The sequence below is a fragment of the Daktulosphaira vitifoliae genome, unplaced genomic scaffold, assembly GCF_025091365.1.
Source record: "Daktulosphaira vitifoliae isolate Bord-2020 unplaced genomic scaffold, ASM2509136v1 Scaffold_2, whole genome shotgun sequence".
Lineage (NCBI taxonomy): Eukaryota > Metazoa > Arthropoda > Insecta > Hemiptera > Phylloxeridae > Daktulosphaira > Daktulosphaira vitifoliae.
Genome location: NW_026099573.1, coordinates 1,764,013 through 1,787,167, shown reverse-complemented (window position 1 = coordinate 1,787,167; position 23,155 = coordinate 1,764,013). Strand labels below are relative to the sequence as shown.

Sequence of the window (23,155 nt, the reverse complement as noted above, 5' to 3'; positions counted from 1 at the left end):
AACGTTCTATTAAGTTAAGGTATTAAAACAATAAAATTAATTATTTCCTATTAATTAATAATTATAAATTATGGCTCTATTTGACTTTTGAAATGATTATAAATTATTAATTAAAAATTAATTAGGTAGGACGTAAGTAGGTATTTTTACGGTACGCGGTGCAATTACTCAACGGCCGCCGTCCATTATGTTATTCCGTACGTACCAACATTTTAATATTGTCTGACCGTCTTTTGAAAATTGACTTTGACGCGTTCTTTCCTTTTCGCTTTAAAGTTAAATTTACCATCTAGCCATCTAGATATTAATTATAAATACTTTAGTTTAGTTGTAAATGTAATATCTACATGTTTTCTAACATATAGTTTTATATTAAGGGAACTGGAATTTGGAAGCGTAAAACTTGCAATCATCAAATAATTTATTAAATACTTTAATTTTTTTTTATTGTGGCTTCAGCACTATTTTTTAAAATATATATTTTTTTTTTATTTAATTTTCATGTCACTAACGACCAAAAAAATCCTAACAAAAATAATATTGAAATTTTTTATAAAAAAAAAATTGAAGCTTTTTTTGACTTCTTAACAAAAAAATTCAAAATTTGGCTTTGTAAGAAACCTAGAAAAAAAGAAAACTAATTCATAGACACATACAGAATTAAAATTTTTTTATATCCGTTTAAATTTGAAAAAAATGGATAAAATTATTTTTTAAGCACGTAAACAAAATGTACGATAAGTATTTTTTTTTATATTTAGTATGGAAGAACGTAAACGTAGCATTAGTGATGGACCTATACCAAAACGTAAATCTGGTGGAGCACGCAGAAAAGAAGCAAACCAACAAAAACTACATAGTATTGCACTAGACAAAAAACAGTTAAAACTTAATTTTGGACAAAATCTAAGTGAATTAAAATGTCAACTTGTTTCAACTCACCAAAATGATGATTTAAAACATCAAGGATCTATAAATACAGACAAACAGATATCACAATTTTCATCATTATTAGTCCCTGTAACTAGCAATAATTCTACACCCAAGGAAAATGTAATAGTTACTGAGACTGAAGTTTCCTTTATTTCAACTCATGGTTCTGAAAGTTCTGTAGATTTAAGAACTCAGGAAATTACCAATAAAAACATTGAAATTAAGGAGTTTATTGACGAAGACATAAAAATTAAAAAATTTATAAACAATACAAATGAAGACTTACAAGAGTTAGATTTATCATCCCAGTTATTGTCTGCTTCATTTCTTAACTTTAAAGCTTTAAAACATGATTCAAATTTAGCTGAAAAGTGGACGTTTTTGTTGAAACATCCTATTCAACCCCAATATGCAAAGTTGCCTTTTGATCCATATAAAGTGTATTACCGCCAGTTGTCTGATACTGTTAAAACACGAGTGCCAAGACAGTAGTTATCATTTAATAAAGAAGAAGAAAATGTGTATTGTTCAGTTTGTATGGCTTTTTCATATATTAAGGATTCATTATTTGTACAAGGTATGAAAACATTAACTAAGGACATTTACAAGCAAGTTCAAGTGCATGAAAACTCTAAAGTACACAATGAAGCCGTGTACGCATATATGCAGGCAAAAAAATCGAATGATATATCAGCATTTATAAACGTAAATCAACGAAACACTTTTTTAGTACAAGTTTCAGAACGAAGGCTTTTCTTATCAATAATAATTGAAGGTATTCTTTATATTGACAGACAAAGTATCGCTTATAGATCACTAATGCGTAATCCAATATACGGTTGAGCACACGTAAATGATGAATATATGTAAATATATATATAAAAGGATATATATATATATATATATCCCGACACCACGGGTAAAACAATTTATATCGATATATTTCTTTCCGCACGTTACACTGTTCGAGTAAGTATAAAGGTATATATATGTACATATATATATATATATATATATATATATATGAATATATAACGGTATACAGATGGATATAGGTTTGTATTTACGCGAGATGCGTTGCGTGTAGCTAACCACACGAACAATCTGATATAGTTGCAAACACAACTTTCACAACCGAAAACGACACAAAAAGATAAAATGTAAATATTCACAAAAAACGCAACGAACCAGTTAGGTGTACGTCGGAAACAGCAAAGAAAAAAAACACACCAGATGAGGTGTACGTCGAAAACGGAACAGAACGCAATATCCGTAATCCATATTCGGAGGCGGCCTTATCTCAGTGTCAAGGCCGGGGAAACAACCGTTGACAACCGATTGTCATATTAATAGCTGGACGGCTGATATCGAGAGAGACACGGGCGAGCACCAGCCTAGAGCAAAAGGCGGTACCGTGTCATCACATAAAGAAGAACAAGCCTATTCATTAGACGATAGAAGTATAAATCATAGGAATTTTCTCGAATTACTAATAACTTGGTCAAAATTTGATCCGCTTCTTGAAAAACAATTAGAATATGTTATAAAAAAAAGTAAACATCATAATTTAGTGACACCCGGTAGAGGACGAGGTTCGCTTGTAACATTTATTTCTAAGACTACTATTAATAAAATTATAACTTTAATATCTAATTTTATTCAACTTGAAATAGGAATAGAAGCATGAGAAGTTAAGTGTTTTAGTCTTCAAGTAGATTCATCGCAAGGTGTTAGTGTAATAGACCAATTAGCCATTTTCATTCGTTATGTAGTTAAATGTGAAATTAAAGAACGTTAGATTAAATTTTTACCTGTAGATTCTTCAAAAGCAGTCGCTTTATATACTACTATTAAAAATGGTCTTGAACATGTTGATTTATCTTTGACTAATATAGTCAGTCAGGCTTATGATGGAGTAGCTAATTTCAATTGAATCCATCGTAGTTTACAGGCTCTTATAAAAAAAGATGCTCCAAACTCCATACACACTCATTATTTTAGTCATATATTAAATCTCACACTAACTCAAGCAGCTAGTTCATGTCCTGAAGCAGTGAATTTATTTTTATTTCTAGACCGTTTAGCAGTGTTTTTTGGTCAGTCTTATAAGCGGATGGCAAAATGGAAAAGAACTGTGGTTGAAAATCACGTTGGGTCTGACAGAATGCTTCGCTTACAAAAGATTGGACAAACCCGTTGGTGGAGCAAAGATGTTGCGTTAAACCACGTATTTGACCCAATAAGTATGCCTAATGAAGAAAAAAATTGATTCTTAACGGTCATCAAAGCTTTGTTAACCATGGCAAATTCTAATGATTTTGACTCAGTCATAAAACTAGAAGCCCGAAGTATAGCTAACAAATTGTTAAAATTTGAAACAATACTAACGGCATTTGTTTTTCAGTCATTATTTTCCCTAAGTTCTTCAGCATCAGCATGTCTTCAATCAAAAAGATTAAATTATACATTGGCTTTTTCATTACTAAATAACTTGAAAACCAAATTAGTAGAAGGAGTTAATAATTTTGAACCAGTTTTTGAAAAAGTAACACAATTTGCCCAATACTTCCAATCCATACTGGAAAATATAGATGGTACCGGAAACACAACATGGTCTTGTGAATTAATGAAAAATAGACTTCGACAAAAAAAAAAATTCTAGGTGAATTAGTTACCGATGAAAGACCAAAAGATGAAAAAATAAGGTTTGAAGTCGAAAAGTACAAAACAGTTTTCAACAATGCGTTTGGAACATTAAACAACAGGTAAAATAATATTTTAAAAGCTAGGTAATTAATTAGTTATAAATGTTTTAAATTTATTTGCATTCTTTATCAAACTATTAAGAAATTTTTCTGTCATTTTTAGGTATATGAACAACCGATGTATAATTCAAGATGCTTCGTTTTCAGACTCTAGAAACTTTCATCAAATGAAAAAGCCAGAATTCATGTTCCCTGAAAAGTCTATGGCAAATATTGCAAATATGGCTCAAGTTGACGTTTTGACGGTGCAACGTTAATTGATTGAATTCGCTCAGAATTATGATGCAATTGCCGATGTGTGTCTGGTAAGTAATAGTCAGAATAGTAGATTCGAAGATGAAATTATTGACAATGAAGAAGATTCAGAAAAAGAGCTAAAATGTACGGTGAATAAGGTGAAATGTAAGTCATGCATTTCATTTGCATTTGAGTTTTTGTACTCACTAGTTATTCACACAACTGATTATAACGAGTTATACACTACGTATAAGCTGGTAACCACTTTAGTGTTTACACAAGTAACTTGCGAAAGAAGCTTCTCAATCCTTAAAAAAATTAAAAATCGATTAAGATCATCTCTGTCTGACGAAAAATTAGAAGCATTTATGTTAATGTCGCTTGAACTTGATATGGAAGTACCATATAACATTATTATCAATCAACTGGCTACCAATTCAACAGAAATGAAGAGGCTTCTAATGGGATAAGCTGTTAAAACAGTCATTTTTTTTTAATAGTACTCGGAAGTAAAAATACTCTTTAATAGTTATTAATTTTAAGTTTTTATAAATTCTTAAAAATATAATATACTTATAAAGGTATAAAGTATTGTAAACACATTTTTAGTTCAATAAATAAATATTTGCAAATTTTTATATTTTTTTACTTCAGATAACACTATTATTTTTAGCAATATATTTATAGTTTAAGATAGAAGATGTATAAATAAATAAAGAAAATACTTGGCCTGGGGGCCATGGCCCCTAAAAGCTGCCATTAATTATGGCCTCATTGGCCTCTAGCAAAAAATTGCCGACTGGCCTCACACATAGCCAGTCCGCCCCTGGCCCTAACTATTTTAATATAGCACAATATTAATATTATGATATTATTCTGAAATATTATGATGTATAGATTTACCTGTATAGATTTATTTTTAAATTTAACATTTCAAGTGGGCTTTTTGTCGGCCTGCAACAACAACGTTGTTTGCCACTTGCATAATGACTAGCTTTAGTAGCTAGGGTCGCCATTACCTAAGCGAAGTGTCACACCTATCAGATATGATTACCGGACCCTATGTGTAATGTAATTTAAAGTTAATAAGTCCGTTATATATAAAAATAATTATAACATCTCGTGGTTTATTAACCACCATTATGATGATTGAAGTTGAAGTGGATAATATGTAAAACAACCGTAGCCTCTGTCTAGATTAAGGAACAGGGATAAAATACCATGTCTTCAAAGTATGACAACATAAATAATATAAAATATTTAAAACTTCACGAACGGTACTGGAACACATCCATTTATGTTAATCGGAAATTAACGAAAAACATCAGGAGTGGTCTGGTCACTCGCTCCTTAGCGTTAGTTAGAAGAAAGAGGAAATACGTACTCTCCATACATAAATAAAATTAATTAATACAAAAACCTAGGACAGTGGGGTCGCGGCACAGTGTGAGCGTGGCTTAGTACTAGTATAGATGATATCTGACAGTGATTAATATCACTATTATTAGAAACGCTTCGAAGCAAATCTGTAGGCAGTATTTAATTTGTATTGCTTAGATGCAAATCTATAGATAGTGTTTAATTCTAAGAAATTGACGTAAAATTACAAAAGCAACATCACCTTCTATATCTTTAATTATAGCCATATTAGTAATTCTTTTAATTATATATTATATAATTTTTAAAATTAATTGTTTTCAAATTATTATTAATTTTGATTTTTAATATGTTAAAAGTAATAATTTTGAACCTACTTTTTATTGTCCTTTAAAGTGAAAGTTTTATTAAAAAAAAAATAAATTTATTACCAAAACTCTTAGCTCAACTTGCAAGTTTGAAATTGACATTATTAAACAGATAAAAATGAAATTGTTAAGATTAATATGCATCAGGAAATTTTATAATTACTATTTACAGTACATTTATCAGAAAAGTTCGACTTTTTTTACATTTTTATCGTAATAGATCACTTAAATAAAAATCATAGTAATCATTTCTAATTAACTTTTGGCGTTTAAAAAGATTCTATAATGGAAATATTCAGAATTTAACTAATTTTAATGATTATATATCTGAAAAAAACCAATAAAAATAAAGTTGTTAAAAAGATCTCAATTGAGCCTAATATAAAAATTGATTATAATTGTATAAATCCATCGTTAAATTCGTTAAAACAAAAATGTTGGGTACATTTTATTTTTCGAAAATAAGCAGCTTTTTTTGCAAAATAATTAAATTATTATAATTCACCCGTTAGCTATTATTTTAATGATCACGCAGTGTTGTTTGGTTACGACGGTGATTATATAAAAAATATGCGGGGCGGTGAATGGTGCATGAAATGCGAGGGCCAACGAGATAAGAGATAACTCGACTAAAATATTTTGTACAAAGAGAATAATAATAATGAAAAAATATTTATGCTCGTTTGCCAAAAAATTGACATTATCTTTTCATAAAAAGTATAAATAAATTAAAATTGATGTTTTTTTCACTTAAAAAATCATCATATTTACTAATCACTGTTAAAAAAAGAACTTTATCGAAATTAGTAATGTTTTGTAACCAACAAGTAATCGGCTCGTCGTAAACATATATAGGTAAGAAAATTACTCTTAAATAAATAAATTATTTATTTGATTTTCACCTAAAATCTACAATTAATCGTAAAATTATACAATCGATTTATTTTATGTCCTGAAAATGTTTATTGAAATACGTCTTCGCGTCTTGGGTTTTTTGCTGACGTTTTTTCGTGTTAATCGAATATTTCAAAAGCTATACAGTGTATAATCGCTCGTGGTTCTTTTTCAAGAGCAACAATCCCATTGGCGTATGCGGTTTTTTTCGTTTATACTGTTGCCGCCGAAAAACAATGGGATTGCAAAAATAAAAGATCATACCCGGCCATTACCGTGGATCGTTCTAATAACAGTGACTATGCATTGGATTCTGGACGTCAGTATAAAACTGAAGTTCAATAAAACATGACAAACGTATCTGAAACGTTCTCAACGATATTTGTTCGCTTAAATGGATTAGACGTACTCGTTATTTGTGACATATTAAATGTTACGTATTAAAAAATCCAGCACAACGGAATTGTGGCAGAGTATGGGCGTCGTAACACAGTTGAATCGAGTACGGATGATCCAATCTAAAAGTGATAAAAATCACTATCGTAAAAACGCTTCGATGCATCCATGTAGTGTTTAATTTATAGAACTCCTATATTCTTAATACTATATATCCCGATTACTGGTTTTATAATTTTCAAGTTAAACGCGTATGTTGCCATTTGAAAAAGTAATGTTAACATCATTTAAAAGCTTAAAGGGTGAATTAAAAAAAATTATTTCTAACAATGAATTGAGAAATATATTAAACTAAAAAATACTGTAAAACATTTTCTAAACGTAATTATTACATCGAGGAAAATCGAACAGCCCATATTAAAGAAATCTCACAGTACACAATAACTCAATGACTTTTTTAATTTCTCCGTAAAATTTACAATACTAATAATTATTAATAATATTAATTAATTTGAAAGGTTACAAATATCATTAAAAAAAAATCGAATTAATCGACCACAACGGATAAAATCCGCAAACTATCATAGCGTATCGAAAAATACAAAAAAAAAGGGTCACCAACCCACTGGGCGAGACAATGTATTATCGGACCAATGTAGGATTTTTTTTTTCTTTATTAAAAAAAAATCTGTACTTAAAAATTTACAATAAGTTTTTTTGTTAACTTATTCAATTACATAACATTAATAGCGTTAAAGGAAATCACCCATTGGTATCACCTCTTTTAGTTTTAGTTGAAGCTGTAAACAAGTTATGGTTTTATTTTTTCGTTAATTTGTTAAACCAATAAGTCCGGTTTCCATTTACGTTTGAGTCTTTGTAGTGGGTTGTCAGGTATTGAAGTTGTGTACATATTTTTAATTAAAGGGTTTGAATTTGTATTAAGTTTTGAGTGAAATCTAGTATAGTGTAAAATAACAAGTTCTTTGATGTTTAAATCTTTTTGTAAGTTATTATTTGTTAAATACCACGACGCACCAGTTAACACCCGTAATTAAACTGGATGGTTTAACCGGTCCTCATATCTGAATACCATAAGACCAGACTGGTCTAATTATGGATTGATAAATAAATAATTTTGTTTCTAGAAGTAATTTAGATTTTAGTAATGGACGAAAGAGATGAAGTCTGCTGTTGGCTTTTTTCCTTTTGTCTTTCAGGTGAGATCTCTACGTCAATCGTTTGTCCAAAATTATACCTAGGTACTTAGTTTCATTATGGGTTAACTGTATCGTTTAATTTTATCACTGGGAATTTTTCATATCTGAAGGCGAATGTTACATGACTTGATTCATTTGCATTTATTTTAATTTTCTAGTTCCTGAACCAAGATTCGATGATGTTGACGTATGTTTGTAGATGATGGGCAGCTTCAGCAATATTACTATGAATAGAGAGTATAACTGTATCGTCAGCAAATGTAGCAAGAAGAGTATTAGTAGACTGGGGTATGTCTGCGGTAAAAATATTGTAGAGGTCAGGAGACAGGTTACTTCCTTGAGGAACACCTGCTTAAATTTTGTACTAAAGAGAATTTGCACTGACTTGTCTTAACGTAAACTTTCTTTCATAGAGGTACGACTTTATTATTAAATATAGAGGCGCTGGAAAATTTTTTTTTAATTTGTAAAGCAGCCCGTCATGCCACACTCTATCAATGGCTTGAGCTACGTCGAGGAATAGACCAGTACAGTATTTGCGGTTTTTCAAATGCTGAGGCTATTGTATCAGTCAACCTATGGACTTGGTGTATAGTGGAGTGTCTCTCACGGAATTCAAACTAGGTGTTGGGTAAGATGTGGTGCTCTTGTAATATTTGCCTAATCATTTTGAGTAGAAGTTTTTCAAATAGTTTGCTTAATGTGAGTAACGGACTGATTGGTCTATATGGTGCTGCCATGTTTTTTGGTTTCCCTGATTTAGGTATAAGGATTATTACGGCTATTTTCCAAAGTGACGGAAAGTAAGAAAGACGCATCATACTATTGTAAATATATGTTAAAAGAAGAATACCTTTTTTTGATAGGTTCATCAACAAATTATTTGTGATTAGATCCTGAATACCCAGAATATTTACCTTTAGTTAATTTTTTAATAGTTGCTTCAATTTCTCCAGGACTGAATGTTTTAATAGGAGGAGACATAGGTAGAGGACATGAGATAAATTTATTAACCATATTAATATGATTAGAGTCGGGCTTAACGTCTTCATGTAGTTTAAATGTATTAAAAAAATGTTCAGCAAAAACCATAGTTTTGTCTTCGTCTGATATAGCAAGGATGACGTTATCATTTCGAAGAGGTGAGATAATTTCTTTGGTCTGAATCAGTCGTTTTGTGGCTTTCCATAATGATTTATCCTTAGCGTTGAGTGATCGAATGCAGTTTTGATACTGAACTGATTTGAATTTTAGAAGTTGGTGTTTTAGGGTATTTGCTAGTTTTTTATAGAGTTGTTTAAACGGGGGTTATCGAGTATTTTACCATATTGTTCTAACTCTACTGTTAACTATACTGCTCTAAATAATTAAAATCACTATCATAAAAAACGCTTCGGTGCAAATCTTTAGATAGTGTTTAAATTAAAAAAAATAGTGGATTATTCCAAAAGCTACATGTTCTGCTAGTTCCTTATTAATATCTTGATTAAGATAAAGTATGTCAAATGAAAAAGGGATTATTAAAAAATATTATTTCTCATAAAAAAATCGTATTGATTCATACACTTTTCAATAAGTTATAGTATTATTAAGTTAAAAATGTAAAAAATAAAATCGAGAATTTTCACACAAAGAGCCATTATTATCGTGAAGACAAAATAAAGTCCGAATTTTTTTTTTTTTCATAATAAAGTACATTATATTAGCTTTAATTTAAGATATATATAAAAGTGTCAGACTTTCTGAAACACTTTCAAAAATTAAGTGTAAAAGTTCTACTTTCTCTATGCATTTTTATGTTTTGAACCCCCCCTGTATTAAGGGAAATAGTCCGATTAAAAAACAAGTATTTCGAATGAAAGAGGTATATAAATTTTATTTCTCATAAAAAAATTGTATTGATCCATACATTTTTCAAAAAGTTATAGCATAATAAAGTTAAAAATATAAAATACAAAATCGAATATGTTCACACAAAAATAGCATTCGGTAGCCATTTTTACCATGAAGATAAAATAAAATCCGAAATTTTTTTTTTCCATGATAAATTATATTATATTAGCTTTAATTTAATATATATAGAAAAGTGTCAGACTTTCCGAAACATATTCAAAAGTCAAGTTGAAAAAATTAATTTTTTGTAAAAAGTTGTCATTTTAAATCTCCCCCTGTGGGCAGGTAAAGGATCAGATATATAAAAAAAATATACTAAATGAAAGGTAATGATATCATGCATCTATATAAAAAAAAATTATATTGATTTGGTTATTTTTAAAAAAGTTATGGCAATATTAATTTTAAAAAATTTAAAAAATTTCGAAAATTAGCGATTTTTAAATTTGTAATTTTTTTGGAAGTTTCCCCCATTTACGGGGAACGAGGGAAAATTTTTCAATTTTTGAGGGTAATGTCTTCGACTAGATACAATTTGTGATCTTTTTACGTATCATTGAAAGAAATCGGTTCGGTGAGAGCTGAGAAATAGTGGTAAAAGACACAAAAAAAAACACATCATAGTAAAACCAATAGCTTCGCATCGAAACTAAAATAAAATTTGGATTAGGTGTTTCTATTAAAATTTACGGCAGTATGATTTTGATATCATATGTAGCTGGAATAATGTTATTTTTAGTCGTAAATAATATATATAATTTGTATATTTCGTATGAAGGGACAATGAAAACGATTTCGGGAAAAACCATCGATAATACGATCCAAATAATATGTGACAGATAGCCACAAATCATAGTGTATATTATTATTCAATAATAATTATTGTTTCTTTATATCATATAGATGACAGGTATTAATATTTATTACTTCTTACTTTGTGTGTAATTAATAATTTTGAAATATTATCAGTTAGGCCAGTTAACAAAGGAAAAATGTCGGAACACAATTCCCAACCAAATTTTTATTTTATAAAAAGTTTAATTAAGATATGTATAACGACATACTAAAATTCCTCATTGATGGGAAAATAAACTCACACATATGCATTTATAAAATTGTGTCTAATGTAAGTATAACATGATAAAAAGTAACCGTATAATGGATAAAATGGAAAATAAATTTTTGTACTCATATTATACAGGGTGATTTTTTTATCATAAACCACTCAATTACTTACAGAATANTATACAGGGTGATTTTTTTATCATAACCCACTCAATTACTTGCAGAATAATAATAATTTAAACATTTTTTTTTTTTATTATTTTTAGTTACACATTATTCTTGAATTTTTAACTATGTAATACTTTTTAAGTTCATCCCTTATGCCTTGGAGGGGGTCAACTTTGTTTTTATAAATGGTAACACATATTTTTAATTTAATAAAATGTTTGAGTTTTTAATTTAATAGTAAATGGCATTTTAATTTTTAGTATAACTTTATTTCTTTATTAGATATAAACACTTAAAGTTTCAAATTTTTGAGTTAATATACATGTATAATACACAAGGGATTACAAATACAGGTAGCTAATTGGTTTTTTATGACATCGATATTAGCAGGTACACAGCATTGTTATTATCAATGGTAGTAAGGCACATTGTTGTGAGTTTATAAATACACTAACTGACAATACAGAAAGTATATCTATTGATAGTCATAATTGATAATAAACAATCTGGGACTATGACAGCAATGTCATAAAAATACAATTATCTACCTGTATTTATAATCTCTTGTGTAATATACATGTGTTAAGAACCCCTGAATATTATTTTATAATTGTGTAGAGTATATAATACATGGTCGTCCGACTGTCGTCGAACACAGATATGTGCTGACCAAGGGTTTTAGGGCAACCATGGGCAAATGACTCCCACAATAGGTACCCTACAGTCAGTCTTAATTTAGTATGCGCTAGTTACACTCATTCTATATAATTCTATATCATTCTATATCATTCCATATCATTCTATGTCATTCTATTTTATTATTCTATTCATGTGTAATAATATTAATAAATAACGTGTATTGTATTATTAATTGTGTCAATCAAATTATATATTCTAAATTTTTATTGAAAAGTGAGTGTTTTCGTTTTCTTATTAAGTTTAATTCCTTTTACCACGTGGGCCCGCACAACATATTTGGTGGCAGCGGTAATAGAGCGGAAATGTCTTCGAGGGCCTTTCGAAAACTAAAAAGGAAAAAATTTTTGGTAAGAAAATCATACATTCATTAAACCGCGTGGAAGCGTCCTTGGTGGATAGGGAATAACCTCACTACATAATTCTATTTCGTGTGGCAACACTGTTTCAACCGGTTCGACGCTGCCGCCGTGTTTATCAAACTAATACTCCGTTATGTACACCGTCGCGGTCTAGCGGACGATAACTTGACTGTGCCGACGCCGTGATATAACACGATCACCAGATATCGTGGAGAACANATAACACGACCACCAGATATCGTGGAAAACATAACAACAATTATAAAGTGACCGTCAAAATAATTAAACAATTTTGAATTTCTACATCGTCGCAATCAACGTTTTAATAAAAAATAATACAATCGATACATTCAAATATAATCAAATTTCTACAAAATCAAGAAGTGAAACTATTCTAATCACAACGTCGTTCAAGATAAATTTTTTTTCAAATTCCTTACAAGCCGTTCAATTCAATTTGAGTCAAGCCATTCCATATCAAGTACAATTCAACTACACTGGTCCAAATAATTCAATTCCATTTCAATCAAGAATCAATTGTTAAATATGAAATATTTCAAAGTGATATTTGTCTTCATAATGTAAGTTTTTTAAATCCTATACATGCTTTGCGATTGATTTATTTTAATTTAAATAGTAGTACCAAATAAATTTATTTTTAGTAAATTTAATTCTAAATCAAAAGATTGTTTATTATTAAAATAATTTAATTAAAAAGAGAGACAATTTAAATTCCAATTAGTTCAAAAATAATTAAAACATATTATTTTTCTATCTCGATTAAATATTTCAATTTCTATTTATTCAATTTCTATTTTTCTTTAAACACTATAATATTTAGTGGGATCGAAATTTTTTTTTTTTAGAAAAAAAAAGATACGAATTTTTATAGAATATTCTAATTTATACCATTTAAAAAAAAAAAATGTTTTAATTTAATTTTTACTATCTCTAGTAAATGGTAAGAATTGTACCACTCGCTTACTCGCTCATTGCTAGATAGTGCAGAATTTATTTAAAGTGATTTGTAAACAAAAAAAAAAATTTTTGAGATTCTAACTCATGCATGATAAATGAGTTGTGAATCAAGTAATAGTTGTTCAAGTGATAGCGACTATAAATCCAATCATTCTAAATCCATCCTAATTCCTATTCCAGCTACTCGTTCTCTTCGTTCAAAGTCAAAAGTATCTCGACGTAGTACTAGTGTACTGAGAGATTTAAATAATAGTAAAGATATTCTGAATAAATCTATTCGTGCTATAGGTAGTACGGATAGCCTTCTAAACCACTCCAATTCTTTATTAGACGAATTATTAAGTTCAACCACTCAAACAAATTCTATTCAGAATTCTATTAAATGCACCTCCTATAATCCTATTACTCCTACATCGACTACCAATTCTAATACGTTCATGTCCATTTCAACGTCCACGTCAAATTGTATATCCACGTCCACTTCTACGTCAGCGTCCACTTCTACGTCAACATTAAATTGTGCAACGGTACCACCTTCCACTTCAACTATCGTTTCTACATCCACAACACCAACCACGTGTTGGTATACGTTTGCGACAAATTACACCCCAGAAGTCAAAACATCAGGGACAAGTCAAACTCTCACGAAGGTAAACCTAACGAACACCCTGCACGATTCAGAAACCATGTGGGGACCCGAAAAAATAAAAGCTAGTGTTTACCCACCTACTAATTGGCTACTTTATCAAGAGTATTTGTCTTTAATGGCAGAAGAAGACAATATGCCTGGTGGTAGTAAAACAAACTAGTCAAACAGTAATAAAATGAAGAAAGCAGAAGAGGTGAATATACCAATGAGTGAAGTAAAAGTGCTCATTGATCAATATATGGAACAATACCTTCAAAATCATTCTAACTCTTTCAACGCCAATCTATATCATCCACCTCCTTCAATTACGCAAATAGGGTTGCAAGACGCTATAAGGTTGCTTCCTAATTCTTTTGATGGAAGAGATGTGGAGCAATTGGAAATCTTTTTGGAAAAATGTGAATTTGCAGTAGAATGTGTAGTACCGGTGGCCATTCCACGGCAACTACGGGCAATTCAAACTCGACTGTCTGGTAAAGCAAGGCAGGTCACAAAATACAAAAGCTTTGAATCATGGGATGATCTTAGAGATACTTCAAAATCGAATTTAGAGCCTCAGAAAACAACCCCACACCTTTATTTGGAGCTGTATGCTACAAAGCAATCGCCAAATGAGGACACACTATCATATTCAATGAAAATTGAAAAGCTACAAAATCAAATAATCGAACAGGAGACGTCAGACAAACATCCAGAGGTAGCCAAAGCGATAGAGCAAACGATTAATAACCAAGTAATCCAAGTGTTTATGGAAGGACTCGGAAACTTGAAAGACTTTATAAAAGCGCGGAATCCTTCAACTCTTGAAAAAGCTATTCAAGCAGCTATTCAAGGATAAGACTTTCAAATATAGGAGCAAAACAATATTTGAAAGATAGACCACTAAAAAGTTCTAATTCACAATATTCTACATCACAAAATTCTACTTCCAGCACAAGCTGTCATTTATGTGTTCAAAAGGGACATTTTGCTAAATTCTGTCATAATAACGATTCTACATTCATTAATAACACAAATAACGCTAAAATACACAGACCCATTGTTTAAAACTCTGCTTCCGCAGAAAAAATCTGCAGATATTGCAAAAACGAGGGTCACGTTTTAGAGGAATGTATCAAAAGAAGATACGCAAACACAAATCGACGTAAACAGGAAAACAGGAACCATCCGGACCAAGGCGCAAGTTCGGCCAGAAAACTTCAAGCCACCATAATATATTAAAAATTCAAATGCGATTTACTATTAACTTAAAAACTCAAACATTTTATTAAATTAAAAATATGTGTTTCCATTTGAAAAAACATAGTTGACGCCCTTACAAGGCATAAGGGATGAACTTAAAAAGTTTTACATAGTTAATAATTCAAGAATAATATGTGACTAAAAAAAACAAAAAATAAAATGTTTAAATTATATTTATTCTGCAAGTAATTGAGTAGGTTATGATAAAAAAAATCACTCTGTATATACCAAAAGAAAGAAGTACCTTTTGTTACGTCACAAATTAATTAATAAGTAATAATAATAAGTCTTTAGGATTAGTTTTACGGATTAAGTGATTAAGTGCGAGTGGGTTAAAGTGGTGAAAAGCGTCTAGTGTGTTATGCGATAAAAGAATTCCAATGAGGCTGAAAGGTAAGTTCTATAAGACTGTAGTGAGACCAGCTATAATGTAAGTTTTTGAATGTTGGGTGTTTGACAAGAAAGTAGAGCAGAGAATGAGTGTAGTAGAAATGAGAATGCTTAAATGGATGAGTTGAATAAAAGGGAGTATAGATGTAGCGTCAATCGTTGTTAAGATGAGAGAAATAGACTACAACAGTTTGGCCATGTTATGAGGAGAGAGAAATCGGAAGCTGCAAGAACAGTTATTGAAACGAATTTTGAAGGAAGAAGAGGTGGAGGAAGACCAAATCTAATAAACAAAAAGTTTAGTGGGTGGTTTAATATAAAGAAGATAAGAGTGGTTAGAGGTATTGGGCAGCGATAATAATAGAATGAAATAGAAAAGAATCTCGGGGTATGTATGCTTACGCAAATACGTCTGAAATATATATATATATATATGAATAAGATGAAATGACAACAAAAGGTCACTACCTAGCACTTGCACAAAAAAGTGCACATGAATTTATGGCGAGTCACAAATATCGTATTTCTTTGTAAATGCATTTTAGTTTTTGTTCGATGACCTACCTTACTCTAATTGTTTATTACTAAAAATCCTTCGGTGAAGGGTTTATCATAGATTTTTTATATAAATATACGTTTTCACTTACCTCTTATTATCCTATTATGACAGATGTTGTATTTTTAATATGAAAGACAACATCAAATAGTGTTACGACTAAACGTCGTAGAACGTAAAAAAATAAATATAACACTGGGTTATTAGACAAGGGCGTGAAGCCGTTTAATAGCTTTCCTCGGAGGAAATCGTCACAAACCAAGAAAAATGATTAAAATATAATATAAATAACGGTAAACAATATATAAGTTTCAAATACACTTAAAATCGGCGACAGTGTCGAGTACGGCGAGTCCGTCAAACCAAAAAAGTATCGCTGATCTGAACCGTGCGGTGACACGAAGATTACTCACTCAACGTATATTTGCGGCGGGTCGTAGACGGACATGCGGTACTTGCTGGACTTTGTACCGTGGCGTATCGCACGCGGTGTTAGTCAGTCAAACTACCATATACACATAGTAAGGTGACGGCTGATAAAGGTGTCACGGGTTGCGGGGCTCCATGTATCAAGAAACGCCGCGGTACCGTGTCAAATACCCCCGCCAAGCCGCCGGTCTACTTAATGAATTCAATAACATGCAGCGCGGTTACAAATTGGTAACAGATAGCTAATTATACCGCCTATCACAGTGAAGGCCGCAAATACTTACGTTGTTTATTTGAATTGGTGTTTGTTCGCGCTTTGTGGGATGGGTGGTGGTCGATCGTATATCGAGGGTGATGGAGGGGTTTGCTCGTTATTCCTCCACAGGAGGGTCAAGGGATGCGGGCAGGAGAGGAACAAGTCGATCGCATCCTCCAACATGACCTCCTCCAGCTCCATGGGTTCCTCCCTTAGTGGATCTTCTGTTGAGGCTGGCTCTGCTGCTGGTGCTGTGTCCATTGACGTGGTTGTGGTTGTTGTTGTTGTTGCAGTGGGGGTCACCTCGCCGACGACCACTCCCCAGCGCCTCAACATGTATTCCTTGTACCGCTTCTCGCGGCACTTCTGTTCGGACGGTGAATACCGACGTGCCGCGGGTGAGAGGGTAGGGGCCGCCGACGATGGATCTGTGCCTTCGTGGACGCGCGGCTGCCGTGGTGGACGAGAGTTAGGGGCGGTGATGTCAGATCGCGCAGCGTGTGGTCTGGTGCTATCCGTTCGCGAATGGTTAACAGGGTTGGTAGAGGCCATGTACCTGTTGAGCTGGAGGTGGGTTGTCGGGTCCTAAAATGATGGGCCGCAACATTTATCACCCTCCTGGTAGGGGTAGCGGCCGGGGTACTCGGCGCCCGTACAGCCAGTGTGGGCTGGGTAGCACGGGGGACCGCAACGAGCGCACTCCGCGCATCGCGAAAAGCGTCGTTGCGGCCCATTTGGACACCTCGGTGGTAGTAAGCACGTGCGACGGGGTCGCGTAGGACCTCGGGCAGCTTCCTCAGCTGATCGGAGGACCCGTTAGAGGGATTGAATGGTCCGACTGGTTTCATCCGCCAAATGGCGAACGAGTCGGTTCTTGCAAGGACGTAGACGGGTTGTTTGTTGGGTTAGGGTCGTTGTTGTTAAATAAAAAACAAATAAATATTGCAGTTCGTCAGCCGGTCTGTGGTCTTATGTGTCATAGTAATTTTTTTTCACTTTTTCATACATGTGACATGAATTTTCCGCGGGGGAACTTGGTCTGTTAAAAACATTCCTTTCCCTAGGCGATCCGCTAATTTGACGGGACCCCACCACTTTGGCGCTAATTTCTCGCTTGCTTTTGATAGGTGATGAGCTTTATAATAAATGACGTCCTCGACTGTATATTTTGTTTTGACGTGGTCGGTCGGAGGCGTGATGATAATTTTTGAGGCTCGCTATTCGCGCGCCAATCGATCGTTGTTGACATCTGCGGGAGCTACCGGATGGCCCAGTTGCCCGGGCGTTTTCCTTTCCATCCCAGGACGAGTACGGACGGGGAGTAGCCGGTTTGTTCATTACAGCGATTGCGTTACGCGAACAATAGTGGGGGTAGTTTTAAGTCCCAAGAAGAGTGACTGGACTCGTTTAATAATGCGCGATGTCCCTTCTTTAATTCCTGATTCCTACGTTCTACCGGTTGGCGCGTGGGTGGTATATCGGCGTGGTTCAGGCTTCAGTACCCCACTGGTTCACCGCGTCGATCATTACCTTCGACATCAGCAATTTGCCGTTGTCGCTTAAAATTACACGCTCGTATACATGCGCACGAAATTCTTTAGCCCCTTACCGTAGAATCGTTGCTTTACTGTCCGGTAAGTCTATTTCCATCCAGGGTGATACGCTAAGGGGTCGTGTGGTGATACCGAATTAGGTGGTGTAATTTGTTACTGGGTATTAAAATAATAATTAATAGTTATTAAAATCAATTATTTGTGAGTGCGATAGTTACTATCGCACTCGCGAGTAGTGGATAATTCCCACTACTAATTTATATATTTGAAAGGTTACAAATATAAAAAAAATCGAATTAATTGGCCGCAACGAAAAATTTGTAACTTTCTTGGCGCATCGAAAAATTACAAGAGAAGGGTCGCCAACCTACTGGGCGAGACAGTGTATTGTCGGACCACAGTAGGATTTAAAAAAAATTTACTTTTGTATATTAAAACAATTAAACAAAAATATAAAAATAATAAACATTAAAGTTGATGTCCGTTGAGTTGTTGATAGTAGATGTACACCAAAACCTCGTGACAGTTGTCACATAACCATTTAGATCAGGGATGACCTTATACAAGGCCGTTGCCCGTACCTGATAAACTAGGGGAGTTGATTTTTGAAAGGAAAAAAAAATACACGAGTCCATTGAAGATGGAACACGCAAAAAAAAAGAAAAATATGATGGTTCAGTTAAATTAAGGGGAATTTATTAAGTAAAAAAAAAAAACAAAAAAAATTAAGTTAACACGAGGCAAAAAACCGAATGGTCAAAAAACCTCGTCTACAAATTAAAGGGGACAAAGAAAGAGAGAAAAAAAACAGATATTAATAAAAAAAAAATACTAGTTACACTTACACTTTTATTATTAGAAAATATGATGAACGTCTTCGGGTACCCACCGGCTATTAATCGCGGCATTACCGCTAAGCACGGTGGGTATACGCCCCAAGTAAGCGACTGGTTTTAGGCAGTTAGACTTAGCTTGCAAGACGTTGGGACACCCCGGAATAAAATGCACTACGTCACCACATTGTACCAAATTTATATACATAACACCCATAAAATATAATATAAAACCTATAAAACAATCACAAAAAAAATATAGATATAACATGACAGGTGGTCTTGTAACACGCCTGCCATGTTGCGGGACCTAAATAAAAAATAGGGGCACCTAAAAAAAAATTTTAATAATAAAAAAAATTCGCCACACGTGCTTATGGCACGGCGCACTAATATTTATTGATACGTAACAATAGATATTCTGTTGAGATGAATCATGTAATTGATGTCACTATTGTCAATATGTATGAATATGTGTCGGTGTACACGTTTGAAATTATACGATTTATGTTATTATTAACTAGTGTGTAACTATTTCTCTAGTACAACTCCATACTAAATCATTAAGTAATAGATAGAATTAAATTAAATTGTGTATTTTAAGATGTGTAAGGTGTACAATAATTAAATATAGGTAAGTAATGCGTAATAAGTTATGTAAGTGTCCTACACTCAGATGACCCGCATTATGGCTGAGTTAAGACTGGCTAGTCGACAAATGGAGAGACACTTTAGAGAACACTTATAATTAATTGGAATCTTGACTACGATATTATTGTGCTAGTACTCTGTCTAGCCAGTTTGTGGCGCTTCAATAAGTAATAGAACACAATGCAATCTAATCATGTATTTTTTTGAAGTGTATATATATATATATAAAATAAATAAATACCAATATTTTATGTGTTAGAATATTTGTATCACCAAAAATATTCGACCGAAAATAAGATATATAATATTTTTTGTAAATCCCAGCGATTAGGAGTGGAATATAAAAATTGTGTAGATTTGATATAGAATTGTAACCAAGAACGAACCATACACTCACGCAGATTTCATTTGTATATGTTGATTGAGAAGTTCAGAGAGCACTGTCGTCACTGGTGAGCAAGAGAGCAGGAGAGCACCCCTATTTGGGAAAAATGGCCTTTTTATAGACCACAAAACTAGTTTAGCGATCTCTAATGAGATTCTTGAAATATTTTTTGTTGTAATTGATTGGTTGAGATAGAATCTTTTACGTGGGTGTTTTATGGAATGCATAAGAGAGTGATTGAATCTTGTGTAAGGGTATTATTTTTTTTATTCATCTTATCCACGGGGGAACACTAATTTGGTGATATATTTTATTAAGTATATATGTATTATTTACTAAATACTATATGTATTAAAATGTGAAACAACACAAAAAAGAGATGGAAGGATATTATTGAATGCGATATAAGGACGGTTGATCTGAGCGTAGATGATATGGGAGATCGTGTTAAGTGAAAGTTTAGGATAAGGATTGCCAACCTTATGTAGTTGGGATAGTTCTTACGTTGAAAGAGCACAACAAAGTAAAACTAATTTAATAAATTACATAAAAATGTAAAAATACATAATTTATATTCTCATAAATAAAAAAACGTTTAATCGCATAATTATAGTATTTTCGATAGTATAAGTTGATAATAGTCACAATTTTATAAAATTAATCTCAGTCGTTTAAAAATTTACAGTCCACGCGTGATTTCTACTAATCGAAAAATGTGTTGTTTCGAAGCTTTTGTATTTCTTTGGTCACTCGTCAATACAATGTTTTTATGGAATTTACAAGTAGTAAGTTTTCGTGTGCATATTATTTATAATAATATTTAATAATTAATCGATCGTTTCAATCAAAGGATTGTTTAGCTCTCCAACCCACAGGTACTAGTGTAGCTATTCGGTTCGATAAATTTGAATGGGTCATAAATGATAAGTTCGGACGAGCGAACGAAGTATACGTCAGTCAATATAATGGATACGATTTTCTCAATTTGGCGATGACGTTTAATTTCGATTTTATTTTACAGAAAGTAAGCGCTCCGATCGGATTGTTCGCCGTACATGTTTGGTAATTTTCGTCCTGATTTCAGTTGAATGTAGAATTCATTAAATGCAAGGAGCATTACGTAGACTGTGTGAATTACAGAAGTTTTGAGGTCGCACGATTATGTGGAAACGAAAAAGCTCTATTACTTTTCGCCAAAATAGGATACGTTAATCGCGAACTGTTGTGTACAATTAAAAACGTAAGACAATTTTACATTCCCATGAACGACTATTAATTTAGTTTTCATTGATTTTAATTTACGTGTTAGTTTCAATAATTCGATGTATGTTTGTATTTATAGGGGTCGTATACACTTAAAAACGTAACGATAAATTCAGAAAACATAGTCAAGTCGTTTGCGCTTTCGTTCGACAAGTGGTGGGAAAAATCATGGAAATGGAACGCTATTGCTTTTTCCAATGACGACTCTTTTGTCATGCGGTCAAACGGACAAATACGATACCTTCTTTTGAGTAATCGAAAGTCGTCTACGGACAGTAGACGACGAAATATAAGCCGATAACTTTTTCAATAATTGTTACATTATTGGTTTATTTCTATTTATATAAACAATTATTCAATATAATGATCTACAAAAACTATTCAGATTAATAATGTATTATTAAAATATATTTAGTGAGAGCAGCTATGATTTATGGTTCAAAATTTTGGGCGGTTAACAAGAAAGTAAAACAGTTAAAGAAATGAATGCTAAAGAAAGAAGAGGTAGAGGAAGACCAAAAAGAGATGAAGGGATATAATTAAATGCGATATGAGTCCAACTTTCGAGGGTAATGTCTCTTTGATTAGATAAATTTTGACATATTGTTTATTGAAATCTGTTCAGTGAGAGCTGAGAATAAGTAGTAACAGATACACTTCACGTCGAAGCTAAAAATATAAAAACAAATACAACAATTAGATTCCATATAATGTTTAACTGTATAACACAATGTATGTTGTCAATGGTTTTCATGCAACTCGGAGACGTATTTAGGAACTATATCCAAACCTGGATGAGGAGTAAAATTAAACTGTAGCCCAGTGGGTTCGTGGCATAGTTGAGACAAGTATAGATGATATCTAACAATGATTAAAATCACTATCATAAGTAACGCTGTGATGCAAATCTGTAGACAGTGTTTAATTTTAATAAATCGGTAGATTATTCAAAAGTAAAATTCTAACTCAAAAAGAATGAAGGAAAAATTGCAAAAATCATTGCCACAAGCAATGATTTTTACTGAATCGTCAAACGTTTGTCACATTCGTCGTTTAATAAAATTAGCAATATAAACTGATTCAAATGTTAAAATTACTTTTTTCGACTTAGAAGAAATAAAAATTGAAATAAATTTAACTTTATATTCTAGGTCAAATAGATTTATATAATATTCATGAAAATCAGTGTACTCCCCATAAAAGGTATATTAAAATAAATTAAAATACAATACCAAGAATTTTAACACAAAAATAGCATATTTTTTAATACGGTAATCATTTTCACCATGAAGACAAATCCAGAGGTCAAATTTTTTTTTTGTCAAGTTAAATTACATTACATAAGCTTTATTTAAGATATATATAAAAGTGTCAGTAGTTCCGGAATACTTTCAAAAATTAAATTGAAAATGTCCTAGTTTGTATACGCATATTAAAATTTTTGACTCCAATTGTAAAGGGATATGATCCGATTTAATAAAAAAAACGGTAGCACAGTGGGGTCGAGGCACAGTGTGGACGAGGCATAGATGGGACAAGTATAGATGATATCTGACAGTGATTAAAATCACTATCATAAGAAACGCTTCGATGCAA

General features: G+C 32.2%; 1 protein-coding gene across 2 annotated transcripts; it reads left to right on the top strand.

Annotated features, from left to right (window-relative positions):
- The first annotated feature begins 6,447 nt into the window (after positions 1-6,447).
- On the top strand, positions 6,448-21,925 carry LOC126897715 (uncharacterized). Of its 2 annotated transcripts, none has more exons than XM_050671524.1 (5): positions 6,448-6,535; positions 20,982-21,081; positions 21,147-21,320; positions 21,381-21,536; positions 21,639-21,925. In XM_050671524.1, exons 2-5 carry the CDS (start codon positions 21,010-21,012, stop codon positions 21,858-21,860), a joined length of 624 nt encoding a protein of 207 aa, XP_050527481.1. In that variant the 5' UTR covers positions 6,448-6,535; positions 20,982-21,009; the 3' UTR covers positions 21,861-21,925. The 2 variants fall into 2 exon arrangements, with proteins under 2 accessions (XP_050527481.1, XP_050527480.1); XM_050671523.1 differs by lacking the exon at positions 6,448-6,535 and adding an exon at positions 12,653-12,955.
- Positions 21,926-23,155: the final 1,230 nt, after the last annotated feature.

Excerpts from the sequence above, each read along its gene's own strand:
- LOC126897715 (XM_050671523.1), top strand. The coding sequence starts at position 12,921 with ATGAAATATTTCAAAGTGATATTTGTCTTCATAAT. Across the intron at positions 21,321-21,380 it reads TCGATTTTATTTTACAGAAA|TTGAATGTAGAATTCATTAA; the intron begins GTAAGCGCTCCG and ends TCCTGATTTCAG. Across the intron at positions 21,537-21,638 it reads TGTTGTGTACAATTAAAAAC|GGGTCGTATACACTTAAAAA; the intron begins GTAAGACAATTT and ends TTGTATTTATAG.